General features: G+C 44.6%; 1 protein-coding gene across 1 annotated transcript in view; it reads left to right on the plus strand.

Moving 5' to 3' along the window:
• Positions 1-431: 431 nt before the first annotated feature.
• The window catches only part of LOC119397397 (glutamate receptor ionotropic, kainate 2), a 44569-nt gene continuing 31888 nt past the window's right edge, over positions 432-13112 (plus strand). The window contains exons 1-2 of the mRNA XM_049416552.1: positions 432-495; positions 6134-6355. Coding sequence (XP_049272509.1) covers positions 432-495; positions 6134-6355 — 286 coding nt within the window. The remainder of the gene's footprint in view (positions 496-6133; positions 6356-13112) is intronic.

Here is a 13112-nt window from a genome sequence, read left to right on the forward strand (position 1 = left end):
ATACTGCGCTGATTGGGGATGCGTAGCACCTATTTTTAATATTTTTATTACTTGGTGCTTTTTAGCTGAAACACCCTGTATATATGTATGCACACAATATCGTGCTCTTTTTCTTACGTGGTGGTTGCTGGTTTTACTTCGCCATGGAGCCGAAAGTTCTTATATCGAGAGTTCGCGAATTTGAGATAACGTGTATATTTACGTTTCTTGCCGCCATCCCCGTAGCCGCGAGGCCACATAAAATAAACACACGTAAAGATATCTCAAGTCTTTGTGGTCTATCGTGGTCTAAACACGTCGCTGCTATGAAGACAAAGCTGAAAAGTTTTGTCCACGTGGTTCGGTTCTTGGCAGGAGCAAGATGGGGTCCGCCGGAGGCTGCTCTCCTACAACTGTACCAATCTTTATTCGTAGGATACTTACGATACAGCATGCCCGTGCTCTCCAACATGAAACCTAGTTGTGTGCGCACGCTAGAAAGCATCCAAGCTCAAGGTTTGCGCACATGCTTGGGCCTGCCACGGTGCACATCAACCAATGGTACTATCGCCGAAGCTCGGGCTTGTCCCATGGATGTATATAGGCTCTGCGAGCCCCTTCGAGTCCATCTTCGCTTGCTGACCCGACACAGGCAACATCCCCTATCAGCACTCCCTGTTACCCACCCAGACTGCTGTTATTCTAGAGCTCTATCGCGACACGAGAACATTATGCCATCAAGATTCTCTCCAACTTCTATTCCTGTGACACCTCCGTGGGTTCTGCCTAGACCGCTTGTTAGGCTTCAGATACCTGGGATTACGAAGAAGTCCCTGGTACCATCTATCGGCCTAAAGCAACTTACCCTCCTGCACGTTTATACAATGTATGGTGGTGCGGCACACGTATACACTGATGGATCTACCACCTCACGTGCTTCCGCCGCAGCCTTTGTCATTCCGCAAATGACCGTCGCTAGAAGTTTCAAGTTGGATCACAAGACCACTTCAACTGCTGCGGAACTTGTTGCTATTCGGGAAGCAATACGATTCATTTCCGCAGAGCCCGCTCGAAGATGGACGATATTCTGTGATGCCAAAGCTGCTCTCCAAACCATCGATTGCATCATGATACAAGGCCCGTATTATACCTTATCGATAGAAATTGCTGAGCTTCTTGGCAATGCTATGAAAAATGGACATCATGTAGCATTCCAGTGGATACCTGCTCACTGTGGCGTGATGGGGAATGAAAAGGCTGACACCGAAGCTAAAACAGCTTTACATAATGCCCCGGAAGTGTGCATTGCGTTTTCGCGAGCAGACACTAACGCCTTACTTCGGCAAGTAATGCGCACCTACACTTCGGAGCACTGGAACAAACCAGAACGCCGGCACAAGCGGCTTCATAAATGGGACCCAGAAATGAAGTTTCGTATGCCTCACAAGCTGAAGCGAAATATGACATGCATCATTCACCGCATTCGTCTTGGTGTGGCATTCACAAGACGCTATGCCCACTTGATCGGCTGCAGTGACACAGGTCCCGATTGTGGTCATTGTCGGATACCAGAGACACTTCAACATATATTTTGCGCCTGTCCAGCGTACGCACGAGAACGACAAAAACTGATCTCATCGATTGGGCAGTATCATAGTAGGCCTTTAACCGATGAGGTTGTGTTAGGTCCTTGGCCTGACGTCAGCAGCACAAGTGTGGTCATAGAAGCAGTCGTAGCCTTCTTACAAGCCACTGGACTGGATGCACGTCTTTAGATTTGCCCCAGCGTCACGAACTATATTCTCATCTCCCTACCTTACCATCGTCATTCATCACTCTTTCGCTCCCCTGTCCCCCCTCCCCAGTGTAGAGTAGAGTGACCTAGAATAGGGGGAGTGTCCAAAGCGCCGCGCGAATACATGGGAGGTGCGAGGACCTTTTGCGGTGAACTTCCGCGCCGCGGCGCTGCCGTGCCGGACCCGTGGGCTTTCTCCTCGGCGGAAGCCGCGTCAAAGCGGCGAGCGTCTGCTACGAGCGTGATATTTTGGCCGCTATTAGCTAAAATTGTGGAAATTTGGGCAAACTTTAATACTGCGTCACTGTAACATAATACTGCAGCGACTCATCACACAGAGAACGCGTTTGTGTGTTTTGAAATGGGGTTTTTGTATATATCCTTGCAGCTGATTTGTCACCGCATTGGTCCACACTTCCGCGGCTGTTTGAGGAACGCATCCTGCGCACACTTCATCGTGAGAAAAGGCGCTTAGCTTACTTTCGGGTGGAATGACGAACGTAAACTTGCTGCAGGAGAGAATAAACTGGAGATAACCAGGAGAACGTAGCACGTATGCACGTAGTAACTAGCTCATGCATGCTAACGCGTTTGCACCCTTCATATCCTATCTTTTATTTCGTGCATTCGATTTGTTTTACAAGGCTGCCTCCGGCGCTATGCTGTTTCACGCAATTTCATGCGAAGCCGAATATGTCAGTCGGCGTGGCCGCGGTACCAAAAGTAAAAAATTACTCGCGTAACCCGCTTCTCGTTCACTTTGTATACACGAAAATTGACACGGAGGCGCACGAATGTACGTATGCGCAACACGACCGATAGGTCATGGCATCACTAACTAGACATGCTTACCATTTGCGTAACGACAAACAATACTAATATGGTGTATGGCGCGAAAACCCGCTTTCAGCCAGAAATGATTCTGACGATGTGTGATCTGACGATTTGTTTCCGTCAGGTTACAAAAAAACGTGGTGGTCACCAATATTGATGTCAACATGTTAGACTTACCCATACATACTGAAGAACTGACCGCGTAGGTAAAATGTATGCGAAAAAATTACATGAAAAAAAAACATGGTCCCTTATGCATTCGCCTGAGACGACTCGAAAACGAAAGCCATCTTTTTCGTCAGTCGATGCATTGATCCTCCCTCGCCACTCTCCGAAAGCTTTCTGCACATAACGTGGTTTCGGACTGCCCACAGGATCGAAGGCATTGCAAGCTTTCTGCACCTCACCTGCTTTTACATTGCCTACATCGGGGGCCGATCACGGAGGCAATGGAAAGCGACCATGTCATGTGATGGCGTCACCATATGACGTCATAGTGACGTCACAAGTTCTGTAGACGTCATCGCGTGATGATATTGTGCATCACTCGCGTTGGCTACGCGGGACGCCGACGGTCAATTTTCGTGTTTGATGAGGCATCTAAGGCTTTAGCGTGAAAAAAAAGACAATAAAAGAAAATGAAACGATAACAGTGCAACATCGTGTATGCCTCACTTCATGTTACGAGCGATCGCCCGAAAACAAACGTGATTCTCAGTTCAGAACAGCTGATTGCACGCGTCTGCGGGACAAAAGAGGCTTGCTTTACCCGTCTAGTCATCTCTTTATATTTATTCAAGAGATGAGCAGACTCGCTATTTAAGTACTCCGGAGCTTCAGCACGAAATTGTGGTGGACGCTATACTGAGGTCATCAAGAAAAAGCGGGAAATAGCGGTCGGGTGCCTGTTGGCGCGCACTCAACTGCCGCAGAAACAATTGTATTTTATGTAACTACTCGTCCACGTCTTTTCGTAAAGTCTCTGAACCGGGCGAACGCTAATCTCCGAGAGCCGTGAAAACATCGAAGTTGAGAATGAGTTGTTTGAAACTGTTTTCATTTCGTATGGTGAAGGCTTGAAGCAATGCACGCTTCTCGCGCGAACGTTTCATACTGACGTTCAGCGATCCAATGCAACATGCGATAATATATATATATATATTCTTACCGTATTTTCGTTCAGGCAGCTTGTACAGCAAGAATGGGGGCATTTGCAACTTAATCTTTTGTTTCATGATATCTGGATATTTGTAAAGCATTTTCTATATTACGCCTTTTATGCAAAAACTTGTGGAATAAGGTCAGTTTACCTGGCATTGCCTTTCGCTACCTAAGAAACAAAAATAAGCCAACAGCATTGCGGTCGTATGGCCGTCTCTACTCTTTTTATCTTTTTTTGTTTGCTTTGCGTCTTCCCGGTGTGCTCCGCACACAATAAAGAGCTTGTGGAGGCTTCCATATTGCTAGCGAACACGCACAAAGGACGACATAGAAAGAGACAGGACAACCGCTAGACTTCAACTGATTTTTTAATCGACATGAAGGGCACAATGCATTTCTTTGCGCACACGCAGGTGCCACGTCACAAAGTTTATCCACCAAAAGAAAAAGAAAAGAAATTCTCCGTCGCCTATCGATACCGCCAGTTCGCGCGTGGTTTCTTCTTACACAGATAGTCCAGTTCTCTTTTCGACAACGCGATGGACGGAGTGCTGACACATGTGTCACCCGCCTTGTGAATTTCGACAGCCTCTACTATTTCTCTCTTTCTCTGTTCCCCGCCAACGTACATTGACCGCTAGACGTTGAAGTGTAGCGGTTGTCCTGTCTCTTTCTATGTCGTCCTTTGTGCGTGTTCGCTAGCAATATGGAAGCATACAATCAATACCAACTAGCCCAACTTAATGCATTGTGCAGGCTAATGAATTGTCAAATAAAGCGGTGTGCATATGGCTAGCAAACCAGTGGCGACTATGAGTAAAAAGCTCGTGAAGTCACTGCGAGCAAGTATTTCAGCTGACTGCGCGTGCAAGTTACTTTTATTATTACTCTTAATTCGTGCCTGCGTGATGCTATTGCCCGATTACTGGTGCGAATAGGGTTTTTTTCGTTCTTTGCTTGTGCGTGTCCGTTTTGCGCGTTTTTACACACGCACCAACGTTCTCGAACTCTATGACCAGACCTATACCACACTGATGCCGCTTGACACATGATTTTTTGCATTCTGTTGTTGCCCCAGCACTAACACAACGCTTAAAGATGGATAAGCTTCATTCCGCACCGCATTACTGAAGTTAAGTAGACTTCAAGTGCCCTGTGTGGAAACGCGGCGCAAAAAACTACAGCGCGTAGCAGACGCCGCTCGCTTTCCGCGCGCTTCCCGAGCGCGGAAAATCCACGGGTCCGGCGCAGCAGCGGCGCGGCGCGAGAGTTCACGGCAAAAGGTCCACGCGGGAGCCGGCGCTTTGGACACTCCCCCTATTCTAGGTCACTCTAGTGTAGAGTAGCAGGCCAGAGCAAACTATAGCTCAGGCCGACCTCTCTGCCTTTCTGTAAATAAATTCTCTCTCTCTCTTGTTTCCTTTAGCTCTTCACCATCATGAACATGTTTCTCACAGTATAGCAATAAATCGAGTACTTCAGTTACGCAATATCCATTACTGGAACACCGATAAAAATATGCGTTACTGAGCGAGTTCCCGACACAGAATGGCCAGCATGCTGCTCACCCCGTAGCATAATCGCATTCACAAAATCGGCACGGACTGTGTTTATTTGTATACAATACAGTGAAATGCAGGACAGTCGTTGAACTGAGGGACGTAACTGGTTTTCTGAGGTCAATAAATAAATTCCCACAAACGCGAAAGAGATTGCGCTATTCGCTCGAATTCACACTTGTAGCAGGCCAAAATAGAAGAGACATTCCGCGCATATTCTTCGATGCACAACAAAATTAGCTCGTAAGGCAACTACAGAAAGTGTACATCATTCTGGGGAATTGTTACCTCATCTGCAAGCAAATGAAATGTTGCGGAATCAAAGAAGCAATAGCTCAGGTGCGGAATTTTTCCCAGCGTTGATCTGAATCATTTTCCGCTTCCATTTTTAAAAATCACCCAGGAGTTGCGGAAACTGAAATTTAAGGCAGGTCACTTTGGAATAGATTCAGTGAGACACTTCAGATGAGGCAAAAACGCATCCTTCATTTCTCTCTTATATTTTATAACTCCACACTCAGTAATTTCATTTCTATTTCAAGACCTTTTCTATAGGCTAAATAAAAGGGAGGGATCGAGGCCGGGAGAATATTTCAGCCATGTAAAAATTCCTAACGTTTACTTCTATTGTGCATTTCGCTGTTGTTTTATACCAGGCAATGCCTTGATTCAATAAGTAATTTAAACTGTCGAGTTTGCAAGGAAAACATATTCACGAGTTATTGTTATGCCAAAAATTGTCTTCTCTCATTGTTTTCTTGTTTTTTTCTTGTAACAAACAGCAGCAATGTTATTCTGTGCACAGGTGTCGTTTACGACCATGCTGGCTCATCCGAAGAAGAGAAGCACCTGTGGCAAATGCTCGACCGAGCCAACCTGAACGCCAGCGACGACGGAGAGCCGCCAACGGCAATGGCTGGTAATACTGGGACCCACGAGGTGGCTGCCGCTTCAAGCAGAGCACCGCACCTCAGTCTGGCCATCGAGAGGCTCGATCCAGAAGACACCTTTCGATCGGCAAAGAAAGGTGAATGCTCGCAGTTTCAAACTCCTAAGTGGTCTGACTACTTGAATATAACGATGCCGTTCCACTAGGTTTTGCACTTTTATATGCTGGACTTTTGAAAAGGCCATCGAATAACGCAGGAGTGAAGACGAGAGGCGCAGCAGTTGCGTATGCATTGTTTTCGAGTACATAGGTTTCACCAAGATGCAGTGAACTTTAGCTGCGTACATGCATTGCATGTCCTGGTGTTAAATGACATTATCTGCACGTCACGCGAAGCATTGAATATGTACTACGTCCGTTGATACGAACTTTAAAGTACAAACTGCACTCGTGGCATGCGTCACACGCAAGGATTGTTGTGAGGGTGAGATCAGGAAAAATATTTTGCGGTATTGCTATGACTGGCGCACCACTTGCGGGTCGTTAGAATTTTGACGCCAGTAGTTGATATTTTATTTTTAATAAATGTGCAGCGTGAAGGAAAATCACAACAACACAATATCAGACTTTTGCTCACAAGGGCAATTTTGCAAGCTCCCCAACTGTATTCAATGCAAACATCGTAACTGTCGTTATCGAGGATGCTAGCTTAAAAAACTGCGGCCACACTGCTAGCGGGGAAAAGGAAATCTTCGTACAACATCGTCATCGCATCAGCTTTCCGCCTGAAGTTATCATAAAGAAAGAATTTGAGCTTGCCGTTTCTGCCTTCTCGTGTATAGCTTTGGGGACTTCATTACACGCTCTTAGTATAGGTTTTTTTTTAAATTGTCGTTATTGGCAATGCTGTGGTGAAATATTATCTCATTCCAACGGTGAGGAAAATTAATGGACCTAAATTACCAAAAAAACAATAAATAAAAGTGCGCTTCGGTCGTGTGACATAGCTGTAGGCATCACCAACAAAAGTAAACAGGACGTTGGAATCTCATTTCACTTGAATATAATATGGCATAAAAAATGGCATAAAATTTTCAGAGGTGCGGGACTGGTTGAATGTCCCACGACTTCGCATCTTAACTCAATAGTAATAATACTATATTGTGACGGCGAATTTTTGATATTCTTAATAGAAAAATAAGAGCATTTCTGACGGCATCATTAAACTGCTATTTATGTTAGTGTAAGGAGAAAGCCTTTGGACGTCGTATTTAAAATCACTTTACGCAAAGCAGTTTTCGCGCTGTACTTTATTCTTCATTCTAAGAAAATAAATAAGTTTTAGATGATGTATGAACAAATATTACTACAATGTAAATCTTAGTAGACTGTCATTCATGCTATTGGAATGTTGGCAACTGCTTTGATCAATATGAACATGGCGTCTTTGCAAGGGATACACCCTTTCGGGCAGTTTCAACAAACTCCCAATATTAGAGTACACATCAGCCGCGATGCTGAAGGCGCTTTGTTTACTTTTCGCAGGGTCGTGAAATATTGGCTCCCCGTTTTCTTGACACACTTCCTCTTTTAGGGATGGCTCAACGCCGAGAAAAGTCGGTGCCTTTCTTCTTACAAATTCAAGTGCGCCCTCACATTGAAAGACGGAAAAGAGCGCGGCCTAGGACGTAAATCTCAGACGATTCGAGCGCCTGCGAGCTGTTTTGTGGTAGTTGTTACTCGAAGAAAGGCAAGTGAGGAAGACGAGGAATAAGTAATGCTTCGGCTATTTCAGTGTTTCTCACCGGTGTCTGCTTACCCCGCTTTGTGTAAAAATGGTCGTTGCTTTGGGGCATCGAATGTGCCGAAGAACGTGAGGCAACGAAAGAGGTTGTTGTGAGAGGTCGACTTGAAGCAATTCCATTCTGGCACTCTGAGCAGAGAAGAACAAAGCAATGATTTACTGAGGGAACACACTGTCCAACCTGACACAGCCTGCTCTCAAAGAGCGCGTTAAGTCCAAGGCCGCCGGCAGGTCAGTTTAATAAGTGGTACAAGTGCAGAGTTCGTTTTTTCGTTCTATTTTTTTTAGCTGAATGTCACAGAAACCTAAGAAATCCACAGAAATTGCGACAGCATTTCTTGTCACTACCCACCGTCTCAGATGTTGCTCCCTATTCTTTGTTCATTTCGTTTCCCTGAACGTAAACAAAACGGAGTGTTGCGTCAATCTTAAGCGGAGTGACATTGGCATAACCTTAAAGGAAGAGCGCTCTCGAAGTAGTCTGGACTAAATCAGTTGCGGATCCAGAGAGCGGGAGGGGGGGGGGGAGCATGTTAACCCACTTCGGTCCTGTTTACCGGCGTTAGCACAGTGGTGCGTTGACTACGCTGTCCACCTTCTACTGTAAAACTCTTCCTATGCTCTGCTCCTAGACTATGCTATGCTTTACCTTCTCCCCTTCTCTCCCTCTTCCTCACCCTAACATCACTCCCCCTCCCTTCACTTTCATTTCACACCCACTTTGATATAACATACTATACATGGCTACGCTATAATACCCTCTCCACTCCTCCTCACTTTCCCTTCCCTTTCCCACACCTTGCTATAATATACCAGGATATGCCGTGAGACCTAAACAGACAAGAGGAAACATGCTTGCACCGCATCGGACTAAACGTCGCGTACACTATACTAATTTAGGAGCAAAATTAAACTGTCGCACTCACCAATGTGCGTCTAGTGCAGCGTCCCAGAAGATCGGAATTATGCTCTTTGTGAATGCAAGCGATACGCATCAGAGCGACAGTCTCTGAAGGTGGTCTTACACCGTCAACAGGGCTCGTGCTTAGAGTTTCGACATATGCTGGGCCCATGCCAAAGCCGCACCTGTGCTCTTGGCACCGCGAAAGCGCTGTTGACTTTCTTGCGGGCCACGAGCCTGAACGAAACATTGTAAACAGTGTAGTCTGCGTGTGTGCGGCTGCATGTGTTATGCGTTTATCCGTGTATATATCATAGTCATCAATGATAGTCATCAACCAGCGCCTGGAGTAGCATGTCAGGCGACTAGCCAGGAAAACATCTCCAGCTTTTCATTAAAATGTTTCTCTTTATGCTTCGATATGCTATGCCATGCTATATAAGGCTAGCTAGGCGTCATAGCTAGGCGCAGTTTTTACGAACGCGAAAGCGTGATGCTCTTAAGAATAACTGCTTCTCTTGAGTCACGACTTCTATGGCAGGCGCAGCTGCTTCCAGTGGCGCGATGTGCAGCAGTCGGTGTCGAAACGAAGAAGTATAAAAAGTGGCAACTTCGGCGGTGAATTGGTGCGAGGTAAATTGCAGTTTAACTGCCAATAATGACGTCCGTGCTTGCGAAAGCAATATGTGTGAGCTAGGCCCAGTGAACGAGACCCTGAGCCACGAACGGCCATCGGATCTTTAATTTCTCTATGCGTCAGCCGCGTATACTCCTTGCAAAACCATACACCGGTGTATATTCCTATTATTGGTTTCGCTGCCATTGCCGGTCTTTCGCGGTTGCTTTCTACACATTTACGACAGTGTTTACTGCTTTACCATAAGCCAGCTGTATTATCGGCGCGCCTTTCGGGACGGTGATGAGATCTTCCGATTGGAGAACTCTCGGTGCAGGTTGCATGAGTACATGTTGCCCATCTGGGGCTGCGTTTTCGCGCAGTCAGAAATGAGTAGACTAAATATTTTCTCTCCGCAAGATAACGAGGCCGCTATGTATATATATAGACAGGGTGTTTCAAGAAATGTGTCCAACCTTCTAAAAAAATCAGCAAAATGCGATATTTGATTGCTGCCTTCAGAATTGGTTTTTCTGAAGCGGCAGGGATTTGAAGATGGTTAAAGAAATTATTTGTGACTGTAATTAAAAAAAGTTAAATTAATTAACTTTTTAATTAGTGGAGTTAGGTGGTTGGGTCAAAATAGAGAATTGAAGTTCTTCATGACAGAAACCCAACCCTACTTTGAGATTTCGAAAAAGTCGCATCTGGTCATAATTACGAAGTAATGAAATTCAACCAAATTCAATGGCGAAACCTAAACAGAAACATGGAAGAACGCAACTGCCATATTCTTGTGAGACGTCCAAAATGAGTGAATGACTTTTTCTGTAGCGCTAGGCATGGTAAGATGGTTAGAGACATGACTTGAGACAGTAATTAAGAAAGGTAAATTAATTAACTTTTAAATTAGTGGACTTAGGTGACTGCGTCAAATTGGGGAATTGAAGTTCTTCGTGCCAGAAACCCATCCCAACATTGAGATTTCGAAAAAGCGGCCTCTAGTGATAATTAAGAAGTAATGAAACTCAACCGAATTCGAAAGCTTTCGCTGTTGAAAGCCGTTGAATTTTGTTGAATTTCATTACGCCACAACTGGAGGACGCTTTTTCGAAATCTCAAGGCTCGGATGGGTTCCTCGCATGAAGAACTTTAATTCTCCCATTTGACACAGTCACCTAACTCCACTAATTAAAAATGTAATTAATATAACTTTCTTAATTACTGTCCTAAATGATGTCCATAACTCCCTTAAGATTCCTGCCGCTACAGAAAAAGCAATTCTTAAAGCCCCGAGCAAATATCGCATTTTCCTGATTTTAAATGCGAAGCATTTCTTAGCGAACTTCTGCGACTTTGAGCGTATCTATCTATCTATCTATCTATCTATCTATCTATCTATCTATCTATCTATCTATCTATCTATCTATCTATCTATCTATCTATCTATCTATCTATCTATCTATCTATCTATCTATCTATCTATCTATCTATCTATCTATCTATCTATCTATCTATCTATCTATCTATCTATCTATCTATCTATCTATCTAGCCGCCTACGACTTTGTGCTCTCCTGGCCGTTTCGTTCATCGGATATGTACCAAAATTGGTGTGTCATAACATGGCCTTATTACGAACATGATTGACAGGTCACATCATGAAAATCGTGACACGCATGTCATGAATAGCATGATTTACATTCCACGGCCTTCGGGCTCTTGCGGACGTCCCGTTAATTTCATATATACCAAAATTGGTACGGCGTGACAAGGTTCATGACGAACATAATGACAGGTCCTAACATGCAAATCATGACGCGCATGTCATGTGCAGCATGATTTACATGACATGGTCGTTTAAATGAAGGCATATATACGAAACCCGGTATGACGAGACATTTCTGTATGACGAACATAACTGACACGTGGTAACATGAAAATCATGATATGCATGTCATGTACGACATGATTTACATGCCACGCCCATGGCGCACTCGCGGTCGTTTCGCTAGATTGATATACACCAAAATTGGTGCTGTGTGATGTCACTGCACGAAGAACATGAATAACAGGTGGTAGCATGAAAACCATGACATCCATGACATGTATGTCATGATTTACATGCCACGCTCATGATGTATTCGCGGCTGCTTCGCTAGGTTGATGTACACCAAAATTAGTACTGCGCGAAGCGACTGTATGACGCACGTAAATGAGACATGGTAACATGAAAATCATGACATGCGCGACATGATTTACATGTCATTCTCATGACGCACTCGTGGCCGTTTCGCTTGCTTGATATACACCAAAATTGGTATTGCGCGACGCGACTGCATGACGAACGTAAATGAGAGGTGGTAACATGAAAATCATGACATGCAAGTCATATACGACATGATTTACAAGCCACACTCAGGATACATTCGTGGCCGTTTTCCTGGCTTGATATATACCAAAATTGGTATTGCGCGACGCGACTGTGTGACGAACATGAATAACAGGTGGCAACATGAAAACCGTGACATGATGTCATGTATGTCATGATTTACATGCCGCGTTCATGGTGAATTCGCGGCCGTTTCGCTAGCTTGATATACACCAAAATTGGTATTGCGCGACGCGACTGTATGATGAACGTAAATGAAAGGTGGTAACATGAAAATCATGACAGGTGTGACATGTACGGCATGATTTACATGCCATGCTCATGGTGCATTCGCGACCGTTTCGCTAGCTTGATATACACCAAAACTGGTATTGCGCGATGTGACTGTATGATGAACATTAGTGACAGGTGGTAACATGAAAAACCATGATATGCATGTCATGTATGGCATGATTTATATGCTCTACTGACGATGCACTCGCGGCCATTACGGTCGTTTGATATACACCAAAATAGGTATTGCGCGATGTGACTGCATGACGAACTTAACTGAGAGGTCTTGACTCATGTTATGCACGTCATGTACGGTATGATTTACATGCCACTGTCATGGTGCGCTTCCGGTCATTTTGTTAACTGGATATGTACCAAAATTGGTATGGCATGACACGAATGCGTGATGAACATAAACGACAGGTTATGCATTGTATATACCAGAATATGCGTTTCATTGGCATGGTGCATACTAGATTGTGCATGCATGCGTGCATGGCAAATATGCGATATATGGTGGACTAGATGCCATGGCATGAATGATTTAATTTGGCTCAAAGACAAACAACGTGATGTATGCAGCTCTTTGCTGACTGCTTCACATTACATCGATTCCCACAGTGCGTGGGATCAGCCGGATTTTTTTAGCAGGTTACAACCATTTCTTGAAACATCCTGTATATATATATATATATATATATATATATATATATATATATATATATATATATATATATATATATATATATTGTGATGCCGCGAAACAAGACACATAGACACAACGCCTGTTCAATAGGCCGGCTGTTCTAATCTAAACATCTTTCTCTGCTTCGCCGTAGCCGCCCGCGCGCCAGCGTCGGTGCCGCTTTTCGTCATCACACTCGGCCATGACTGCGACTCGCGGACCATC

Source organism: Rhipicephalus sanguineus, chromosome 6, assembly GCF_013339695.2.
Source record: "Rhipicephalus sanguineus isolate Rsan-2018 chromosome 6, BIME_Rsan_1.4, whole genome shotgun sequence".
NCBI lineage: Eukaryota > Metazoa > Arthropoda > Arachnida > Ixodida > Ixodidae > Rhipicephalus > Rhipicephalus sanguineus.